The following is a 23423-nucleotide window of genomic DNA, read 5'->3' on the forward strand; positions in this document are numbered from 1 at the left end:
TTTCCCCACTGGATCCAGTTTAAAAGATCTGTGATTTTACAGCAGCACGGATTTTTTCAGTTCTGCACAGTAAAGTAATTAACAGCTAATATTTAATAGGAAACATAGAGAAAGTTGTACTTGCTCCTTTAAATAAGGTGGAGTACAAGCTCTTTCTGGGCTTGAAGATGACTGGATCTCTTTCTGGGATTCTAAAACTCAGAAACAATTGCTTTATTATTTCTCATTTCTGAGGATTATAGTGGACCTCTGCTCTTTTAGTAGAAGAAACAGCTGTATAGGAAAAAGACTTTTCTCATGTCTGTAGGGCACAACATATCATGGAAACCATTATTTTTTAAGGGATTCCATCTTGGTTCTGAAGACACAAGAGCATTTAGAAAGATTCTATGTTTACCAAGATCAAATAAACTAATATGAATACAACGAAGCCAGCCTCTTCTGAAGTAAATCTAATGGGAATAACATTGAAGCGTCACTTCTGACTATAAACTTCCCCTTGCCACCCAAGAGGAAAACTGCAATTGAAATCTGCCCTTTTCCTGCAGTGGTACTGCTAAATAAATGAGTCACCTGTGAACCACAGGGCAGTAAATACATCCACTGACATCTCATAAAGCAAGGCAGAGTGAAGTTCCAGTACTTTACGGTGTCACCAGAATCCTGTGATGTATTTATTGCTAGCTTCACAGGTTTTCCCTTTTTTCATTATTTATTTTTATGGTGTTAAACTCCTAGAGTTTGGTTTTCTTGGCCCTTCTCATTTTTGCCTAAGGCAGTTTACCCACTGGTTTCCAGCAGAGGAAGGTTGGTAGGCAGAATGTAGAGCAAATCCCCATCAGAGGGCCAATACACAGCCACTCTATTTCTCCTGTTCATGGACTGTCCAGGCATTGTCTGTTTCTGGCCAGGGCAGTCTGAAGTGATGCTCACCTTTGTATGTCCTAGCAGCACCTAAGGTGGTACCTCTGTATGTGGGGAAGGATTGGTGGCAGACTGAATGAGGAAAAGGATCAGTGATTTGTTTTTGAGCTTGGTAATTTATTGTCCATTGAGGGCTCTGCCTCCCACAGCAACCCAAGAGGATGGTGGCCAGCATGAACAGGGGATTGAGTATGGAGAGAAGGATGTGGGCTGTTGAAGGGGAATTAAAAGCTGAAGGATGCTACCACAGTTTAGTTAAAGAAATAACCTCTTCTGTTTTCTTCTTTTTCAGTAACAGGGCAAATAGTTGCAGGACAGGGGCAAGGTGTGTATCCATGCAGTTCCCCTGCTCTTATCTCTAGAATTGCACTTTCTAAAACATATATATTTTCCACACGAAGTAATCAATTTTCCACCCCTGCCTCCTGGAAAAGCACCACTGAGTCCTCAATGTTTAAACGTGTAGCACCTGTAGCCCCTTTGACTGATCCTGTAATTTGTGATACATTCTGTCCTTTTTGTAATGCTGTAGCCAGAGAAAACAGAAAGTAAAATGATGGGAGGCAGATATTTGTTGCATTGTTTATAATTATCTGGGTCTGAAACTCATTCCAATTTCTTTTATTTTACGAATCAGCTACTCGGTGATGCATATATAATACACGTCCTTCTCCTCTTCCCCTAAATCAGGGTCCCTACAGCTGAACTACACAATAAATTTTCCAGAGTACTTTGTCTGTGGACTGTGTGAAAATTAAGACTTCTGTGATGAGGGATTCAAGGGTGCTGACTCATGGGTCAGCAGCCCTTCAAGGGTGTTATGCAGGTTATATTCCCCCCTTCCCCCAAGTAATTAGCAGCAGGGAGCTTCTTTTCCACAAGACAGCATCCTCCTGGGTATCCCACCACATATATGGCAGCAACTTCAGTTTCCTCAACAAAGCTCAAGGCCAGGAAAAGTTGTCTTGCGCAGATAGAACTGCTCTGTGCCCTCTGTATGGCACTGCAAACTTGCCATCCAGGAGGCACCTGCCCTGCAGGTTACTCAGTCCTGTCTCCACCTGTGTGTCCCATTGTCAGGAAAGCTGATATTCACGCTTTAAGGCTAGCATAAGGGCCACCAAATCAGTCAAATGGTTTACAATAACAGCATGTACTGCTTGGGAGGGAGAATCTCAGTGTCTGTTCAGTTCCCATGTCTATCAGTCACTCACTGGCTCAACATGACTGAGCCTCTGTTTCCTTATCTACAGAATGGCAAAGTAATACCTAAAGCTGTTAAATGGCTTCATTAATAAAAGATTTGAAAGCACTCTGAGATTCTTAGGTGGCAGATGTGAGATAAATATGAAGATAATATTCTTGTTTTTCACAACCACTGATTAAACCCAGCAAAACAGCAAAGCATTTCTGGATGCTTTAGTCCCTGATTTAGATCACTTATACTATAAGTTACTAGAAAATAAATTACAAGCATATCAGGCTCAACTAATAGTATTAGGTGTGCAACTCAGGCTGATCATTACAAGTTACTGACACGTTGTACCAAATTGAGATCAATGACTGAAAACAGTGCACCTCAGCGTTAGGGAAACTCTTGAGTCAAACAGCAGGCTTCAGAGGCGCATGCGTGCACACCTACAAACACGGTTCTAGAGGGGAAAACAAGAAAACTTACAGTCATAAACAATTTATTCGTTTGTATGAATAAATGAAAGGGAAGGAGGCAGTGCAGTGCAAGGTGAATCCTGGGGCTGGCTGGCTCCTTTCCTAAAGCTCCTTATTGACTCCCTGAGCGATCTTGTGTAAGTCACTTCACTCCTGGTGCTTGCCTCCTCCAGCGTGGCTGGGGATTTTTGCCATGCAAATTGATAGGCAGTAAATTACTAGATAAAGCTACTGCATTTGTTTATTAATTTATGGGCTTCAAACTCCGGCTGCATTCCTCACTCTCCGAGGATTAAGTGCAAATACTCCTGCTTGGACTAGACCTATTGTTGCAGGAGTCTTAAAATTAAAAAAAAAAAAAATCTGTAAGAGCCGTAGGGAGTTTTAAAGAGCACGATCGTTCCTGCTTCTTCGTTTGCTCCAGAGCAGGTGCGGCCGCAGGACGAGCCCTGGGACAGGCGGCGCGGCGGGACGGTGTCACTTCAGCGCGTCCATTCCCGCGCCGCGGCCAAGGGCTCCCCGCACCGGCTGCCCCCGAGGCGCAGCGGGACGGCGGCAGGGGAGGAGATCCCGTCCCCGCATGGTCGGTGTGGGCGGTTTGGCCAGGGGCCGCTGGGCTCCGGTTCCCGGTGTGGCGGCTCCGGAGCCGGCCGTTCCCGGTGCGGCGGCTGCTGGGCTCGGGTTCCCGGTGTGGCGGCTCCGGAGCCGGCCGTTCCCGGTGCGGCGGCTGCTGGGCTCGGGTTCCCGGTGTGGCGGCTCCGGAGCCGGCCGTTCCCGGTGCGGCGGCTGCCGGGCTCGGGTTCCCGGTGTGGCGGCTCCGGAGCCGGGCGTTCCCGGGGGCGCGCGGGACCGCACGGGCGCATGAATGGCGGGGGCGGTGCCGCGCCCGGCCCCGCCCCTCCGGAGCCAGCCGGTCCCTCTGCGCAGCGCTGCCGCCGCTCCCATTGGCTCGCCGGCGCCGGGACATTTGCATGCGGCTCGCCCATTGGCGGAGCCGCTTCCCCGGCCGCCCCGGCTGCGCTTCACCTGCGCCGCCGAGTTGGCCGCACTTGGCGCCGGCCGCCCGCCCGCCCGCAGCCCCGGCTCCGCTCGCTCCGCGCCCGCTCCGCGCCGCCCGCCCCGGCTGCTCCAACGCGCCCGCCCGCCCGGGAGGACCTGGCGATGCGCTCGACGGCTGCGCAGGGTTAATCGGCTTGAGCCCTCGGTCGCCCGGATTCGGTGGAAGGAGGATGACAATCTAGATTGCAATGTGTGTGTGTGTGTGCGCGCGTGTGCGTGTCCTAGCAGTTCTGCATTGCAACACTTGCTAGTGGAGAAGCAAGAGAAACCCCCCGGAATTGGGATTAAAAAGAAAACAAAATCCAAAATTTACCTGGGGTCCCTGGCTTATTTCTTCTTTTTCGTTTTTAATAGTCCCTCTCAGCAAAGTGAGAGACAGGAATCGCAGGCAGGGAAAAGTCCTCAAGGACCCCGTGATCCTGGAGGAACCTGAACAGGACCCTCGTGCGGACATGTGCGGCTTTCCTGCGCGCTCCTGGAGGCTCGGTACGGCCGCGGGGTTCCTGCCACAGTAGATCCAGCCCTGGGAAACGGCGCGTCTTATTCGTCTCTGTGTGGTTACTAACCTTCCCCCATCCCTCCCCTTCCCCGCTAGCACTCGCTCTCTCGCGCACACACTGTCTCTTTTCTTCTTGAGCACACACGCACACCCCTATAGCCTCGGAAGCGACTCTCCTTTCTGCTAGCATGGGTCCCCTGGCATCATGAACGTTATTCTCTCTCCCCGGCTGGAATTCAGACTGCCCGTCTGTAGGTGTCTTGTGCCTTGACCATGCACCTGAGAATAGACCCCAGCATTTGCCCGGGACGCCGCCCCGCCTGGACCCTGTGGATGTGCTCCCTCTTTTGGGGATGTATCGTCAGCTCTGTGTGGAGTTCCTCTAACGTGGCTTCTTCTGCCTCCTCTTCCTCGTCTGTTTCTCAGGCTCAGTATGAGCATCACTTCCACGGCAGCAAGCACCACTCTGTGCCTATCTCTATCTACCGCTCCCCTGTCTCCCTCCGAGGAGGACACGGTGGGTTCCCACTCTTGTTTCTTTCTAAGCTTTTTGCAGAGCAGTTGGAGCAGCAGAGGGGGAGCAGGGACGATGGCTGTGTCTCCGGGGGAGGGGGGTCCTCCCTGCCCCTCATATTTCTGCCCCCTCCCCATTAACCCTCCGCTCTTCCCCTGTCCCCGAGCTGAGCCGAGCCGAGCCGAGCCGAGCCGAGCCTAGGGCTGAGGACGCACCGCTTCGAGAGCCCACTTCTCCGGCCGCTGTGGTCCAGCCGGACGGAGGGTGGGGGCCGGGACGGGCTCGGGTCGCTCCGTGCCAGACGGCAGCGCCGAACAGCTCGGGACGGCGGAAGGGCATCCGCTCCTGTCCCGCCGGGATCCTGCGACGGGGAATCACTAACTCCCTGGCTTGTAGCGGCTGACACGGTCACTGCAGCAGCGCGTCTCCCCCGCCGGCCACCCTCGTTTCCCGGTCGCCCAGCTGCGGGAGGGCCAGCCGGGAGCTTGGGGAATTGCCGCCGCCGCTCCTCCCCTGCCTGCGCGCTCGCAGCATTCCTGGGTGAGGATAGAAAGGGGCGTACAAAGGAAAAGGCGAGGTCTCATTCCTGCTCCTGGCTTCCTGCTTGGTATCTGGTAGTGTCTTCCTGGGAAATCCTGGGGTAGGAAATAATAGGGAGTAGGTTTTCACTCTGGTATCAAGGGAGGAGGGGAAGAGGGTATCTGAGAGATGCCAAGAGAGAGCGAGGGCCAGCATCGTGCCCCTGAAATGCTGAGCAATGCTCAGCAGCTGGACCTACACAGCCTCTGAACCAGCTCTCTCAAGTCTCCCCACCCTGAGAGGAGTTGGCCTAGGCCCGTCTGACATGGGGGCTTTTTCTCATCTCCACCTTATCCTGTCTGCTGTCCTTGTCCCTTAGCTTCTGTTTTCAGTCATATCAGCTGGGAGAGGCAGGTGGGCCAAGGCCTGGCCCTTTCCCTCCAGGGCTGCAGGTCAGGGTCAGGTCTGTCCTTCCATCATAGAAGTATTCACCTAGAGATTCACATTTGTGCAGGGCCAGAAGAAGAAGAACCAGTATCAGAAATGAGGCATAGGAACACTTTGAAGGAGAGGGAAGGGAAGGAAGGAAGAGCACTGGCACAGTTGGTGCCGCATGACATGGCTGCAGCAGAGACTATGAGGAGCTGGCAGGGCTCTGTCAGGGTTATGAGGATATTGAAACCTGGAGCCCTCCAGATAAGTGTTCAGACGACCAGCAGAGCAGTCTGAAGGGTTCAAATGGCACAGCCTTGAATGGATCTCCAGTGAAATCTCTTGGTACGTTGGCAGACCTGTAGAAGAAGCTCAGTATTGCAGGTCTGAGCCGAGGTGTGTTGGAGAGGGAAAGGGCTCAGGAACACAGCCAGGAGGCAGATGCTGCAGGTCACAGCTGAGCACCAGCAGAGCAGGGCTGTGCTGGCAGGAGGCGCTCTGCCAGAGCTGCTGGAGGGCATTGGAAGAGGGTGACAGGGAGCTCTGCAAGGTAGGTCGTCGATGCTCTGGCAGTGCGGGAGGGGGAGCCCAGGGCACTGCAGAATAGCACCGTGCTGCAGAGGCTCGGGCTCAGGACTGAAGTGGCGCTGGGTGCAGTAGGTTGAGTGGGAGGTGTTCAGCCATTTCTGCAGACACAAGTGGCACTATCCTTTCAGCCTATCAAACTCCCACTTCTGCTCCAAAGTTCACATCCATCCTAAAATGCAAGAGAAACATTCAGGCCCCACATGGGAAGGGAATCAATGCCATGCCAGACATCAAGACCATCTGTTAAGCACCACCCATGTGAAACTCAGTTATGGGTTATTAATCACTAGCAGCAGGAGTTCTGTTATTTGCAGCAATGCTTGAGGACCATGTGAGAGAGTCCCTGTTGTGCTAAGGCAAGAAATATGAGGGAATAGCCAGTCACTGCCCCAAAAGGTTTGCAACACCCCAGCTTTTGTAGCTTAGTTCTGTGATGAAAGGTGATAGCAAAGTCTGGCTTGTAGGTCAGTTGTGAGGAAAGGAGAAAAGGATGTCAAAAATGTGATAGTGTTTGGCTTTGCTGTTAAAGTCAGGCAGTAGTCTGTGTGAGAGTCTACAGGGTGTTTCCTGGTCAAGAAGGATGGCTCTTTTCTCCTTGATGGCTTTTCCATCTGCCCTGAAAGTCAAGCAAAGACTCATTTAAGATTCAGGATCAAAAGCAGTTATCAACTTCAGTGAGAAAAAGGCATTTTTGGTGTCCCCATTGCAGAAAGGAATCAAGGGAAATAGAGAACTCAGGGAGCTCAGGATAATGCATAAGTCAGTGTGAGTTGTTTGGGTTTTTGTGGGATTTTTTTTTTTGGTGTTGTTGTTGCTTTGTTTTTTGGGTTTTTTTTTTAATTTCCTCATCATGCCTTGTAGCAAAGCTATCATAAAAACCTCCTTTGGCCATGAATAAGGGGGTGAATGGGATGGACAGAGTGAGAGAGAGGGAGAAAGAAGAGACCACAAAGACAGATGGTCTTGGAAACATGCATGGTTTATTTTTGTGTGTTCTTTCACTGTTGCACAACAGAGGCCCTTGGAACTTGGATCTGTAACAGCACTGAGGAGTCAGATTCCAAGGAGGCTGTGCACTCCCTGTGTTTCCTGGGATTTTGATTATTTGCTTTTTCTATAGAGAAATAAGAAATTCATTCTGATTGCTGCTGTGCTGGGTGGCTACATTTATACTGGTTTTGGAAGGAATCAGATGAGGATCATGGCCACCCTGCTGTGTTGTCTTCCAGCCCCACAGTGCTGACCGCTGGGACACAGTCTTGTATTTAAGCATATTTTCCTTTTTTTCTCCTACATCCCAGTGGATTTCAATCTGTTTGAAGAAGCAAATTAATATCTTGCACAGAGGAAAAAGAAATGTCTCATGAGCAGTTGTTTGTAGCCTGTGTCTTAGAGCTTCTTTAAAATCAGTGGAGTACCTTCTTGTGGTTTACCTTGAGCAGGACCAGAGCCAGATCTGGCAGTCACTGCTGTGCTGGTGTTCCAGGAGTTAATTCTGAAATCACCCAGCTGGTGCTTTACAGTGGCTGGGCTGCAACGTACAAATGCAAAACTTGGCACAGCACATCTTCTCAAGGAGAAAGTCTTTCTAACAGGTTTACCTCCTTGTCAGCAGAGGAGTGAGCCTGGCCAGGCAGGGGACTTCAGCAAGTTAGAACAAATCTTTTTTCCATATGAGAACCTTCCTAGACTAGCAGAATCTTTATCCCTGAATAATAGGAAGGGAAACCCTTGATTCCTTTTTGTTTCACTTGGGGCTTGTGAAACAGAGGGAGGAACAAAGTTGGGGCTGTGTTTATTGAAAGTTCACATGTGCTGAATCCTCCTGTCTCCCCTGGGCTGTTTAGTGTCGTGCTGGGTCAGCTGCTTTACCGGAGTCTGCAGCAGCGACTTCACAGCCCCTCTTTCCACATCCTCATGTCCTCAGCTGATGAATAATGTGTGCCTCTGGTTGACAGATAAAATGAAGGGATTTTGTGTGTGTTTGGTCTTAGTGATGAATTAATTAATTTACTTTCTCTTTTTCTCCTCCAGCTGTTTGTTCTCTGGCTGTCCTTAATGGCTGTGGAGCAGGGGTGCTCAGAGGCGATGTGTGTTGCCTTGATTGCCCCTGCCTGCAGGGACTGCTCTGCAGCTGTGGGAGCAATGGTGGGCACGGGATAGTTTCTCTTCATTTTCACTTTGGGGGGCCTAGGCTAGCCCGGGCTGTTGCACTAGTAATAGGAAAAAGTGTAGGTCTGTTGTGAGGACTAGTAGTGAGCTGTCACTAGATCTTGTGGGTATAACTCTCAGGCCTGAATCAATTCTTAGATGTTCTGTTATTTATATGAAGCATCTCCTTCTCTTATATCTTCTTTAAAATTAGCAAATGAGAGTGAATGCTTGGACAAATCAAGAGAGTGTTTCCATAAGATAGGCAGGTATTCTGCAAACCAGTGTCAAAGACTGCCACACACAGCTCTAGCAGTGTACCCTTTCTAAAATACACATGTCCTTGCTGTTCCTCCAGTGTGACCTATTCCTCGTCTCAAGATTCTATGTTCTTGCAATCCTGCCTTTTCTTTATGATAGGAAACAGATTCCTCATCCTTGCCACTGCCCATTCCCCTGTACAAAGCAGGACCTTTCCCGTTCCTCCTTCACCAGGAAATTACTTTGAGCAAAGACTGGTAGCTTTAGCAAAACGGAAAAAATGACTCTGTACAAAGCAGTCAGTGATCCAGCAGAGTTAACTTCACTTAGAGCTGAAATTAAGGTTGCAATTAAGTTCTGCAAAGGTGAAAAGCCAGTAGTCTGTCTACTTTCTGTGGCTTGCCTTTATTCCTGTATCAACAATGAAGCCTCATTTTTTGGCAAACACTACTGCTAGCGTATGCCTGAATGTTTCCATTCCCTTCCACAGAGATGTTAACAATGATTAATTATTTTTAAAGGAAATCTCCTTAAATTATCTCAAGCTGGCTATCCAGAAATCAAAGCATCCAAACTGACTCACTTGGAGTTTTTAGTGATTATAGCTGGGCTTTTCCCTCCCTGTTCTGACTCTGTTGCTCTTCTGAGAAAGCACAGTTTTCAGTAGTTAAATATGGAAAAATTCTGGTATGTACAAAGGCTGTTTCCTCAAAATGAGGTTGCTATTTGACTTATCCTTTGCATGCTTTTCTATGAAACAATTTCTGATCAGGTGCTTTGACTTCTCATTCTGTGCACTGTATTAACTGTTCTCAACTTGGAATAATTTGCATTGATCTCCAAGACTGATGTTAAAGTCTGTTCACCTGGTACTTGTTCTTAGGAGATCCCAATGATCTTATGATTGTTGAACCCTGTTAGTCTTATTTATATGTCTCCATGCTCTTTGAAACGTTGCTCAGACCTATACTGCTGAAGGTATAGTTTCTGAAGATGTGTAAAAAAGCCTCCTCTGAAAGCTATGCTGTGCTTGCTCAGTATCTCATAGCACATTTTGCAAAAGGGGGAATGCTAGTCCTAGTCAGAATTAGATGAAGGCTTTCTTCCTCCTTGTATTTCCTTTGCACTTTAGACTGGAGAGAGGTTTCTTTTCTTTATTGTTTCTGCTTTTGGATAATACAACCCTGACTTTTCAAGGAACTGCCACATTCTGCTGCAGAGGTGACTACATTTCAAAGACAGATGAAGAATCCTGGTGTATGCTTTGTGTAGGTATTGATGTAAAGAATATATGGTTATGTGACATCAGCTATATAGTCACAGTACTGCAGAATGAGAATGTTACCTTTTATAATATTTCTACATTAAAAAATATATGGTTTTTTCCTTTATAATACTGGCTTATTTTTCTTGTTTTTCTTTCTCTTCTTTTGCCATGGCATGAAAATATATGCTTGAACAGTATTATGACAGCCACCGGATTATTATATACTGTGCTGATGGGAGCACCAGATTCCTTACACGTCTCACAAGAAGGACAAAAATGCACCTAGGTCATGTAATGTGGCAATACTGACAAGAATATAATAGTCTCCAGCTGATGGTGGGGAAGTTCCATGGTTTGCCATACAGAAGGTAACCCAATAAAGAGCTGGAGCTTCTTAGTGCAAGGAATAGAAGTTTTGAAGTTTTGTTAGGGAAGTGCAAAGGATGACTCTTCTGTTCTTTTTCTTTTCTATGCGCTGTGCTTTAACAAGAGCAGCTCTCTCTGTAGTTGCCCAGGATGACAGTCCTGTGCTGATTGGCTGCCTTGTTTTGGTTTTTTTTTGGTTTGTTGGTTGGTTTTCTTGTTTGTTTTTGCCCTTGCTGTCCTGGTGGTCTTTGATAACTGTGGAAGGTCAGCTGTACTAGCAAAAAAAGTAACCCCTATACACAAGACAACATGCAGTTGACTGATGGCTCTGATTTGTTGTACGACCTTGACAAGACATTACTTTACTTACTGACTTGTTTTCCTCATCTGTGAAATTAAGAGAAAACCATTTTTCTCACCTAGGTGAGGCGAGCAGTTCTGGTGCATCTGTGAGCTTTGAGATCCCTGGCAGGGAGCCATAGAAATGAATGAAACCCAGCAGTCCTCTTGGACTTTAGATGTCAGAGAACCTTAAAAGAGCAGCCTGCTTGTATCTCTTCTTGAAGGACAAGCAAGGCACCTTCAAATTCTGAACATAGATCCTATAAGTGTTTTACATTATGGCTTTAAAGCCTGGACAGGCTCTAGTGCCAAATCCCAGCTCAGGTGCTTCTGAAGGAGCAGGAGGGCATTTTGGCAGAGTGCTGGCTATGCCAAACTCCAGGGAGGTGCTGGAACAAGGGACCTGTGATTGACCATGGCTCTCTCACTACTCTTGGCTATTACTTTTCTTGCATTCTGTGTGTGTGTGTGTGTTTGTGTTGTTTTTGCACATTAAAACAGCTACTTATATCCCTGAGTGACTTTCCCCCAAACTATGAATTTAAAGTACTTCTGAAACTGTCTTTTAGAATTTGAATATAATTATATGCTTTGGGTGTAAATTGTGGTTTTTGCTACATAAGAAACTAATGGAAATGATCTGCCTGTTCCTGTAGTTTACAGATTATACGCTTTATATCTGGGGATGTATATTTAGGCTGCTTTTCTGTATGGTGTATTAAGATGAAAATGAAGTTAGTGTGAGCTATAGTGATTGCAAAGCATGAATAGTGGAGCTGATAAAGGACATTACTAAAATGATCCAGTGCTAAAGTTTACTTTATTATCTCTTAGTTTTGCATCTTTTATCTTTTGCATTCTTGATGGTGGAGGGCAGAAGAGGGGGAAATATTTTACAATCTACAGAGGGTCTTGTGTCTGCAGAAGATCAAGGAACAGGGTGAATGAATTAGAAAGACATAAAAATATTGCTAAAAAAAGATCTGTGAATACCACGTGGTAAAGAGTGAGGCAAGACTTTGTTTTCCAGAGGACTCAGGAAGAGAGTACCATCAGTTTAGTCAGCAGTCCAGGCTCCATTTAATAACTTCAGAGGGAATCAGTTTCTCTGCTGTCCTTGGAACTTGATTTTGAATTTAGAATAAATTACTGGAAGATTATTAATCTGCATTAGTCAAATCAAATTATTAGAAAATTATTACTCTAAATTATGAAGATAAAATTATTGGAGGGGGCAGGGAGGTGAAGTTTGGATTTTTTTCAAAAAGTTCAATATTTAGTGTCATGCTGTATGACAAGAACTGACTTTCTGGACGTCTTTGTTTCCTTGCTCATCTGCTGCACTGCCCAGTGAGAGTTTTCATGGCTTCCTGTCATGGCTGGATGTTGCAGTCACAGAAGCCTGCTGCTCCTGCTCCAGCTGGTTTGCTTAATAACTCCAGCCAGTGGAGACTTTACAGGGGTAAGGTCTGGAAATATTTCTGTCCAGCTGGTTTTGCGTGTTTGCTGTCTCAGCTACCAATGTTTCTGTGCACAGAAGTCCTCCTCTTCTGATAAGGACTTCAACCATGAGCATGAAGACAAAGCAGCAGAGTATGGAAATTCCCTGAGTAACGTTGGGAAGTCAAATACAGGGTGGTTAAAGCAGAGAACACATAAAAGATACAACAGACCTGAAATTGTTGAAGAAATTCAAGTGTTTCTGAGTAAGAGGATTTAAAAAAATAGAAAAAAGAAAAGGAGAAAAAAAGATGGACTTGATTAATTTTATTTGGGTGTTACATTGACTGGACTACACATAGAAAATGGGTTCTCCCAACATCTCTACTTGACTTCTTCTCCAGAAAGATTTGCACTGTCTGATTTAACATGTAGGAATTCCTGTGTATTGCATTAAAGCCTTCATCTTTTGTAACTTCCTGAGTTATGGTGATTATGTGGGACAGTTTCACTCCAGACTCTTGGAGCTTGCAGTCATATAGTCATGTTTTCTTACTTACAAGCACCATTGATCTTTTAGTATCTGGTGAAATCAAAGTGGAAACAGTAGGTTGAAACCTGACATTTTTTCATTCCCGTATTTGTTCTTGATTTACTTGTCTAATGGTAGCTCATCTCAGCTTTTCTCATATTCTGATTGTGCTCCTGGTAATGATGACGTTCTGTGCTTTCACAGGAGAGTTTTTCATTCACTGAGTACAGTGTTTAGGAATGCTGGTGGCCCGGATAGGACCTAGAGTGATCCTGAGTTTATGTGGCCTACATCTAGTCACATGCTTGTGTAACCTCCCTGTAGCATGACCTCTGCTCCCCCAATGTCATCTTTTCTTTGTAGTTTAGTAGTGAATGCCAAAGCTATTCTAAGTTTCCCTGATCTTGCTCCCCTGTCTACAGTCCAGCATATTTCTGTCAGTGTAAGTTTGGAAGATGACTTTGAACGCTTTTTCACTTTTTATTATCTCACCGTGGAGCCTGCTCTCTTTCCTGTCCCCTCATGCATTCAGAGGCAGTTCATTAGAGGCAATGAAAAGACAAAGAAATTAATTTTCCTTGAGAAATGTATTCAGCACCTTATAGAGGCTTGAAGAAGAGAAACAGAGCAGAGAATTCTTTCTAACTTATTTTCAAACTTTTTTTTTTCATGGAGAATCTGGAGACAAAAAGTGTCTGTGCCCTACAAACATCCATTTACCTTGTAACTTATTTTTCTGATGCTAGGCACTATGAACATGTCAGGATTGCAGTAGGCTGGAACAGAATAAGGTAATGTGGGTGCCTGTCCTTCAGAATTGATGTGCATTGCTTCATATAAAAAGAATATATCTTGTAACCAAAAATCAACGTGGCAAATTCTGCTCAGATGGCAGGGTGGCAAATTCTGCCCGTGGTGTGTATCAAAGCTTATTTCAATTCAGGTAATTGATATTTCAGACAGGTTAATTTCTACTTAACAAGCCATATACTTGGCTACTTTTCCTGGCCCGATCATTAGGAAATATACACTGGCAAAATGAGCAGCCTCCCCTACTGGTCTAATTAATACTTGATAACTGTTTGAAAAACAGTCAAAACCTGAGCCTTTTGTGCATTCCTTGGTGAGAAATTTGTTCATTGATGCCATTGAAGCCATATTCCAGTTGTTAATGAGCAGTGCTGAAGAGGTTTTTTCCTCAGCAACATGGAGCAGAACTGAAGATAAGAACCCCCAAACATTTTCCCTAGCTCTGCTCCTGGCTTACCTTGATATACTGGATGGTGAATCATACGTTGCCAGGTGATTCAGTTTCTCTGTGCTGTAGTGCAAAAATAAGATGATTTTTTAAAATCATGTTAGATCCTGACATATGAAAGGAGAACTATGTTGTTACTTTCTTTCCCCACTGTTCTGGAAAGGTATCTTCAAACTTCAGCCAGCATGTTTGGTCCTTGGAATTTAAGGAACTTCACAGTGGTGTGGCTCCTGGTGCTCTCTTTCGAAGAAGTCCTGAGAAGGATGGGTGCCTTTTTAGGAAGCCAGTACTGCAAAGAAATACTGATTCTCATCCTAAGAATACATTGTTAGAAGCATGGGAAATGCCTGGACTATGTGGTTAGATGCAGTGTTTTGTTTCAGTCCTTTCTTTATGAGAGCAGTTCCTACTGCTGGTGATGGTTTCATTTACTGCTTGAGGGAGCATTGTGGACATGCATTTCTCTTTGCTGGTTTTAGAAATCTGAGGGGATTTTTTAGACCAATGACCCAAAAGCTGACTGTATACCCCAGCCTCTACTTTTATTGTCCTTGTTGCTGTCTTCTGTCACAAGTTAGATTTTGTCTGCAACTGTTCAATCAATTCATTTTACCAAAAATTGTGAACAAAATTATTGAGGTTATTTCAGCAATCAAGGGAAAGATGAGGGGAGGAAGAAAAGAGGAGGAAGATGGAAATTAAGCTGAAATGTAAATTCGTTCCCATTCTTTCTTTCTCTTTAATCAGAAGTAAAGGAGGGAAGCATTAGGAGAGCCATTAAAGACCCAAGTAATTCTCAAGAAAAGAGACAGGCAATTTGAAGCTAGAGGAAAAAATACACCAAGTAAACAGGACAGGAAGGAACAGTATCAGAGCTCAGTAAAGGGGCTGCCCTGTTGGCTCTTCATGTGCGCTGGAGTTTCAAGTGCTCTGAAGAAGGCTGTGGGATACACATCTTGTCCAGCGGAGCCCCGAGCTGCTGATGTTCAATGTACAGTGGTCGTTTAGCCACACACTTTTTTGACCTTGGATCTAGACGTTGGAGGATTCTGTATTTTTCAGAAGTCCAGTTACTGTGATGATTGAATCACCCATTTAGCTTTCTTTTTTCTTTTTTTTCACCATGTGTTTTTGGAAGTCATATTATCAATATCTAGAACAAGACGTTAATAAATTTAACTTATTGCCTATCAATCTAAAGACTCAAGGCACTTTTTTTTTTTTTTGGTGGAGGGAGAAAGGGTGGATTCTGCTGCTTCTTGGCAAGAGGAGATCTGTGCAGTGCTTTATTTGTGTTGCTAAGAAGGTCACTAGGACAGGCCCAGGTAAAGGCAGGGCTGTATGGCAGTCAGCAGTGGTGCCTCCGGGTGTGTGCTTGCCCTGTCTGTACTCCTCTGTTATACAACAAGACACTAAGAGGAGCAGTTTGTTCAAATGCAGTGCTTGAATAGTGGGCATTTTTGCCAGGGCACCCCTCCATGTGTTCATAGGGATATGTGCAGTATTTCTCCTTAGGGAAACTTGTTTCTCTTCAGAAGCAGTGTCTGGTTTTTAGATTTCTGCTGAGGTTTGGGGTGATGCTTTGTTCATGTCCATAAGGGAGCTGAGTTCAGGTTCAGGAAAGGGCTAGGGGCTGTGTGGAGAGTATTTCCCTCTAAATACTATGTAGAGGCAGTCATATCTGCAGAAGCTCTTTCTTTTATCCCATTTCACTGCCTGAGCAACCATTCTACCTCAACCTTTTTCTATAACCTATCTGGATTCCTGGATTCAGGAGCACCTACTAGAGAGCATGATTCAATCCATGGCCTTCGTGTAGCTGAACTTGACCATGTTTACAGAGTTCCTAGTTAGTCAAGAAGCTTAAAATATGGCAACAAAGTCCCTGATGTATTATCATATTGCAATGTAATAATTTTATACTGCAGTGCTAATGATTTCTAATTACTTGTAAAATAAATTATTTATGAATAAAATAAGGATTAAAAATAATTTATTATTCTTACCTACATGGTCCTCAAACAAAAAAAACAAAAAAAAAATGCAACGGGTGACTCTTGTAAAAGAGAACATTTCTATTATCTTTGTTGTTTTACTTCACCCTTGCTTTGCATGTCTTTGCATGAATCACAGAAAAACAGTGCAATCATTCCAAATTAATTTGTGGAAAAATTTTAGGATCCTGCCATGCAAACCTAGGCTCTATAAGTTCATGGACAAGACTGTACTATTAGAAAATCATTTGGAGTCTTATAGTCTATAGTTTTGTAGGCTACAGTCTTACAGAAGCAAATATTCAGGAACTAAAATAGATTTTTGGTTCAAATTACAGTTGAGTCATGGACTCTGTCAGTAATCTCTGAGGACAAGGCTTGGAAAATGTGTGAGTGAATGTAGAAATTCACTGATAAAGAAATTCCGCTTTAGAGTTGAGGTAAGCAAGGGACTAAACTGGCCCAGAATGCTGAGCTGCAGATAAACTCACAATACAATCAATGATAATGTCAGCACCAGTTTTGGTTAGATGTTGATACACAATTTGAAGAGACATGTCCAACCTGAAAGAAGAAATTAATCACAGAAGATCATAAGAATTTCCGTAGACACTGGTCCATCTGGTCTGGTGTTCTGTCTCTCGACTGTGGCCAGTGCCAGATGCTACAGATGGACACAAATAACTTCTTTGATATGTTTAATTGTATATCCCAAGGGAGGGTTGTATTTTTTTTTTCCTTGACCTCACAAATGGTGATCACCTTATGCTGTAAAGAACTGAGGATGGGACTCACTGTAGTTTTGTCATGGTTATAATATTTCATATGCTGTTCTGTATTAGTAAGTCTTCTTCATTTGCTAACTCTTTACTTTGCTATTTTTATATTGCCATCTCAAAGCATTTTATGCAGCTTCTTAGACCATCACAGCACTGATAGAGGGCAAGCAACCAGTTTTTGTATTTCTTATTCTAAGATGAGATAATGGGACATGGAGAGGCAAAGCAGTTTGCTGAGTCAGAAACTGTTGCCACATTTAAACAGCCCGAGTTCTGCAGAAATCCCAGAGTTTACTGCTTTCTGTCACTTCAGTCCAGGTTATCAGGGTGCCTGATTGGAAGCACCTAGCAGGCTTTGGAGGTTAATAGAATTTAGGTTATCTGAATGTGGCTGTGCACCAAGTCAAAGCTGACAGTACATCCTGGCGCTGGTGGCATCTGATCCAGTGCACTTTTCACATTGCTCTTATGTGGTGGCATAGTTGTGTTGCTGTCAAGGATTTCTTTGCCGAAATATATACACAGGGAAGGGGGGCACATGTATGATTAGTCTGACATTACCAGGAAGCATTGACCATCGTGATTAATCCATCCATGTAATTTTGGGCTAATATGTCTAAAATAATTACTTTTTTTCCTTAAAAAATTATGGTTTGTCGGTAGATTGTTGGTACAGTGCTTGTCCATATCTTCCTGAAATATTCGGCTTGCTGCACAAGAATTACAGTATTGTACCTCTTTTTCTTCCTATTAGCAAGCTACGTCATGGATTTCTGAGGACTAGAAGTATGATGTGTGTATGAGAGAGAAAGAGACTACACGTTGCTTTGCAGAAAAGCTGGTTTTGTTTGCATTTGTGTCTAGTAATAGTAACCTCGGCCAGTTAAATGCTGCCAGAAATGTTTTCTCCTCTGCCTCCAAACTGTGACATTAAGCCTGTTGTGTCCAGTGTCAAACAGCAGCTGTGCTGTACTCAGTGTTTCAGTTACAGTCCATGGTGCATAGAAATAAGTCCTTTATATTCAGTGTTTTCATCTAAACTAATGTAAATCTCCCAGAGAGCAGCTTTCACATGAGTATCCCACAGGGAAAGAGGCAGAGTAGTCTGAGCAAGGAGTCTGCAAACATCAACTTGTGGGTATGGGTCATGGTTTAGCCCTGCCTTCTGCTGTCACTCTAGACAAAATCAGAGCTTGACCCTTGAATATTCTAAATTCCCTGGTGGTAATGGGGAGTTGAAATATTTCCTAGTCTTGGGAGACATAACCAGCCTGATCTTACTTTCACCATTAGAAACCAGAAGACATTTGTTGCGTCAAATGTTGGCCCCATGCTCTCAGCTGGCTGCAGGTCACGGCAGCTCCCTTGCTGTCACAGTCTGTACCTGCCTAGCTAAAGAAGTAGCTCTGACCTCAGTATCCCAGTTTCAGCCTCACCTGTACATTGTGCCAACTTCAGATGCAAGTCTTTATTGATCTCTTGTATTTGTCTAGCAGTTGGCAGACTCAGCTTCAGAAAAGGGATTTCAGGGAACTTATGACCTGGGCAGAAGGGACTCCCGTTTGTTGTTGTAACTTATGATGTGAGTAGAGTAGGGTACAGAGAACAAAGAGCTGTCCCATCTATTTTACTCAAGATTTTTTTTTTTTTCCATATGGACAAAACCCCAAAAAGCAGAAATTGTTGAACTGGGTATTCCAAGGAATCCAGAGATCTGTCCAAGTAACTACTTTAAACAGTGACTCCTTGAGAGAGATTGGTCATGTCTTTTTGTGAAACATCCAAAAACCTGATGCAAAGTAATGGTAATGTAACCTATTTTCTGTATGTGCGCACACACACACACACACACACACACACTGTATCCATCTGCTTATGGCTTAGCACCATATGCAGGAATTTAAACAGAAAATCATTAAACTTCTACGAGAAAACTAGTGTCTTTAAAAGATGTTCTCCCAAAACTCATTCCTTCCTTACAATGCCTGTACTCTAGACTACTTCATCAACAATCTTGCCAAATTCATCCCCAGAAACAAAATTCATTAAATGAAACCAAGCACAGACAGCCTGATTTCTGTAGTTGACATAGTAAAACGTTGCTCACAGTAAACAGTCCAGAACCCTGGATTTAGCACGTGTGTGGTCCAACCTGTTAATCAGTGTTACAAAGTCATCCAGTGTTCGCAAAGGTCCTCATGGAACCAAAGCTGGAGCAAACAGAAACCTGCTATATACCATGGCAAACTCACCCAGACACTCAGTAAATAGAAACATCCAGTTAACAGGGGGAGAACATTTTTCACAAATAACCACTCTGACCTATTAGCCCTGATCCTCAAGGGAGTCCTTCAAAACAGTTTCAAGGAAAGATCTTAAAAACTAAAATTTGTTACTGCTAAAAGGGCTGAGGATAGCAATAATAATTTATTGTATGTTGTAATTCTTCTTATGTCCTGCTGCCTGTGAGCTCTTCATCTCCTATAGACAATAATTAGTTCTCCCTCTGTTCAACTGAGGGAGAGAGCCTATTACCATTTCTAGTACCGCTCCCCATGGATCTACAGGTAACAGTACTCTTGCCTTAAATTGACTTAATTTATTAGATTACAGTGTTAAATTTAGAGCTATTGGTATAAACCTAAATGTTGTTTTGAAAGCTGTTGCTATATTTTGAGATCTGAATAGGCTTTATGTTCCTTACGTTTTGATTTTTTCCTTCTATACTGGTTGGTCTACTAAGGGCAAATCTTGCTCATTTATAACTATTAATCATCATGGGTATAGAAACATCACATTTTTAAAATTTTTGGAGTATTTATTTATTAAGCTTTCCAAACAAAAAGTGTGTTTTCAATGGAACCTGAAGCCTTATTGTTAAATGCCTAAACTTATTTGAAACTGAATACAGAACAATCCCTAAAAATAGTTTACTTCTGATGAATTACCCTTCAGTGGAAAATTCTCAACCAATGCTAGTCATAAAAGGATTTGTACAAATGCAGACAAAAACTCACATCTATGCCATTAGAACCATTCTGAAAGCCTGGGTTACATGAGTATTAATCTATTTAGAAGGCTCCCAAAATAGTTGCTGTTATTTCTATTGTATTTGATACATTGTGGCTTGAACAGCAGGGGGAATGAGTAAAATTTCTGGACTTTAGCTGTAGGTGGCTAGGGCTCTGGAAGTGAGTATTCTAAACCATGCTTCTTTGCACAGTGTTAGGCTTAAAATGGAATGCTTGTGGTATTATGACTCTTTAGCTGGGATTTTAATTGAAGAGGAATTCTTAAATTGAAATTGCTGCCAGTGAAATTCTGAGAAACAGCATTCAAAGACATGGAGCAATGTCATACATCCGTTATAAGGTCATGATATTGTTTTAACTGCCACTGTGTAATACCCCAGCGCTGTAGGTTGTTCCAAACCCAGCTGTAGTTGTGGGCTTGTTAAAGTGTCATTGATTCTCTTACAAAAAGATTTCTGCACCAAGAATTTTCCATCTGTAACCTGCTGGTGGAGCAAGGCTGAACCGTGCCTCTATCCCACCATCATGGTTAGGTACCCATATTTTTTGGGTGTTTAAAGCTAAATAAATTTGAAGCCCAAACAAGTCACTGTTTAGGCAATATGTTGTTTAGGATAAACAATCTGGTACATTAATGCGATGCATTACAATAGCTTGTTCAGACACCTGTAATGCAGTCACATTTGCATAAATGAATACTCCTTGCATGTCTCTACTCATTATCAATTTGCCTGCCTAAACTAGATGTTTTCAAATTTGTTTCTCAGTGGCAGTTATCAAATAGAATATATAATTTTGATGAGCTCACAGGTGGGTGTGTGGGACAATATTCAGTCTTCATTTTGCAAGATTTCTATGTCTTCTTACCAAACTGTTTCTGGCTAACATCATCGATACATGGTGTTTGTGAATCCAGAGGAGAGCAGGGTCCAAGAACCTTTTTCTGCATCTTGCATGTTGTGGTTTTATAACCCTAGCCAATACTGCAATTTCCTCTTATGTATCAGAATTGTGATAGTGACACAGCTTTGCAAGGAATTTTCAGATGGATAGTAGCTTTTGATCACGTTAAAATTGGGTACTATTGTAAGGATGCACATGGAAAACCTTACGTGTGTTTGCAACTACATACTACATTTAGAGTCCTTGATTTTAACCTTAATTTACCTGCCCTAAAGTAATGTATACCAGAAGCATAAAGCTTTGCAGTGTGTGGTTATTGGACTAGGTATTTGGTGATATTTTTAAAGGGCATATTCGTTAACACCATGGTCTTATCCAGTTCCTCACTTAATCTATATTGAGCTGCCTAGATGTTATTCATATTCCCCTACCACCAGCAAGTCAAGGTCTTGGGGAAACAGACTTGATGCATTCTGTTTATCCACGATAGTTCATCATCTAAGATAAGCCAGGGTTGTCTGCAAACTGCAATCTCATCAGGCAGGCTCAGATAACATCTCACTTGACTTTTTTTTGCTTATTTCATTAGCACAAGTGTCCTGGAGATTTGGGATGCTCAGCTTTACCATGCTGGTGAGAGCAAATGATTAACTGGGGATTGAGACTTAGCCATCATTGGCTCCTTTTACCGTGACAACCCTTTCAGTTGTTACACTGAACTCTGTAAGGCTGTGCTGCCAGAGAGTATTTAAACAAGAGAGAGAGATCTGTGGGCCATTACTTTTTAAAAAGATCATAATTTATGTCTCAGAAAAGGGTTTCCTTTTCTCCCTTCCCATTTTTGTCATTTATTTCACATGCAGCTATTTATTAGCACTGGCATTTTAGAGGCAAAAAGGCAATTAGGATCCCTAATTCCTGTTCACTGATCTTTCTTCTAACAGCCTAAATAGCTCTGGAGACCCAACACTGGCGTGTGCATGTATGCCTGTGGTCAGGACCACTTAGCATTCTGTGTGTCTTATTGCAAAGCATGCCCCAGTAAATCAGTTTATTCAGTGTGTCCTTGACCTGTATAGTTCATACTTCTCACATGAAATTGTAGGCAAGTGGGTACCTAGCCCCCTAGAAACTCTGCTTGGTACGTTTGTAGGTAGGATGGTAGACTGTGGAAAATTCAGTCTGTGTTGTGTGGAAAGGAAATAAATGCCACCCTCATTTCAGTGCTCGTATTTCTTACATTTCAGTGCGGAGAAGAGAGGAGAGAGAGAGAGTACAGCAAGGAGTGAGTTAACTGTGTGACTTACTAAAAAGTTGGGCTGGATAATGTTTCTCAACTTACCCTTTCAATATAGAGCCTTTGATGCTTTTTCTGTTCACAGGGTTCAAAATAGATTTAGGTTTTATATTCTGAGGGGGTTTACTACAGTTATAACCATTTTGATAACAGTTCCAATAGCATTTTTGATAATAGAATTAGCATTTAAAATGTAAAAATGAAAAATGTTGAAAAGTAAAATACTGTAGTTTTTTAAACAGCACTTTTCAATTGAAGAAGTCTTTAGTTTTAAAACATTAAATCAACTGTATTATCTGAGAAAATCAGCACCAGAACACTGCCAAAGGAAGCAGAGACTGGAGATGAGGAGGGATAGGATAGTCCTTCATATCTAATGGTGATGAACTTCCCTTGCACAGGAAAATTGCTTGTCCTAGAGAAGCATATCCCTGGATGACAGTCAGTAGCATTTACAGGTGTGACAGGAACAAGAACGCATTGAGTTGATTGAGTTGAATCACCTTGTGTTTATTCCTGACATGTAAAATGAAAGTATTTTTGTCCTTTGCCCAGCATGCCTGGTATTAAACTTTCCCAATCCAGCAGAAATCCCCAAAGGCTGTTGACCACAGTCAGCTTTGTTTTTAGAAATAACTACATCTATGCCAGAGGTTTTCGGGGGAGACCAAAACTGGATTATTTTTTTGCCACGTGACACAACTGAGAATTCTCAAAGGTTCTCCAGTCCGCCAGTGCTGGAGAGAGGTATGAGGGAAGTCCTGAGTCTAATGGACCTAATTTGGAAAGCTTCGCTCTGAGGTGGGGGGCAATGCATAGGTCCTGCCTGTGGTGTATAGTTTGTGCTGGGATCCAAAAAGGACACTGCTGCTGCTGCTGTTATTCATTCCCCATTCCTGACTGCAAATCCCAGCCTTTCAGAGCACGTAAATAATCTTTTTAACTGGCTCCTTCAGTTAAGAGATAGAAAGAGAGCTATACAAAAAGTATAAGGTGCCTTCACACATTTATCCAGCACTGTCTGTTTCTGGGCTATGTTTAAATACCATAAGACTTTTCTCATCATCTAACAGCCTCTCAGCTGTAGTTTCCTCAAAAATCCAATTTTTGGACACTTCTGTTTGAGCAATCCTCTGGATTGAAATAATTTATGAAGGAAAGTTCTGATGTTTCCCCAGGTTAAGTAATGTGTTCATGAACTACTACAATGTGCACAAAAAGAAGCGAGAACCCATACTACATACTGCCAAATTATGCTTTAAGTTCAGATACAGCAGGAGAGTGCTTGGTTCTCATCCTAGGTCTTTTCTGCTGTCTTTAACTGCAATCTTCCAGGTTTGCATTGATAACAGTAATAGCAGAATGTGGACCAATTACCTTGTGAATTTAAAAAAAACAGATAGATAATTGACTTTTGGAAGCCTGCCTAGGCTATTATTTTTATTTCTTCTGCTTGCACAGGGAACTTTGTGCCTCACACAGAAGTGTGGCAGCAGAGCAAGGTGTATTCTGGGGCAGAAGGTGGGTGGATGGGCAGAGGAGGTTGATCAGCAGGGGCAGATGGGTCCCACAGTGCCTCTCTGACTCAGCCAGGCTGA

At 43.6% G+C, this 23423-nt stretch overlaps 1 protein-coding gene across 28 annotated transcripts in view; it reads left to right on the forward strand.

Moving 5' to 3' along the window:
* NRXN3 (neurexin 3) overlaps positions 1-23423 on the forward strand; it is a 961434-nt gene that overhangs the window by 600050 nt on the left and 337961 nt on the right. For 5 of the 28 annotated variants that reach the window (XM_038137622.1, XM_038137619.1, XM_038137623.1 and 2 more), the window contains exon 1: positions 4310-4667. The exons of 21 other annotated variants lie outside the window; for them this stretch is intronic. In XM_038137622.1, the coding sequence (XP_037993550.1) occupies positions 4424-4667 (244 nt within the window). In that variant the 5' untranslated portion in view covers positions 4310-4423. Of the gene's footprint in view, positions 1-4309; positions 4668-23423 lie in introns of those variants that run through there. 2 more of the 28 variants (XM_038137620.1, XM_038137621.1) reach the window with 1 other exon arrangement.

The sequence above is a fragment of the Motacilla alba genome, chromosome 5, assembly GCF_015832195.1.
Source record: "Motacilla alba alba isolate MOTALB_02 chromosome 5, Motacilla_alba_V1.0_pri, whole genome shotgun sequence".
Taxonomy (NCBI): domain Eukaryota; kingdom Metazoa; phylum Chordata; class Aves; order Passeriformes; family Motacillidae; genus Motacilla; species Motacilla alba.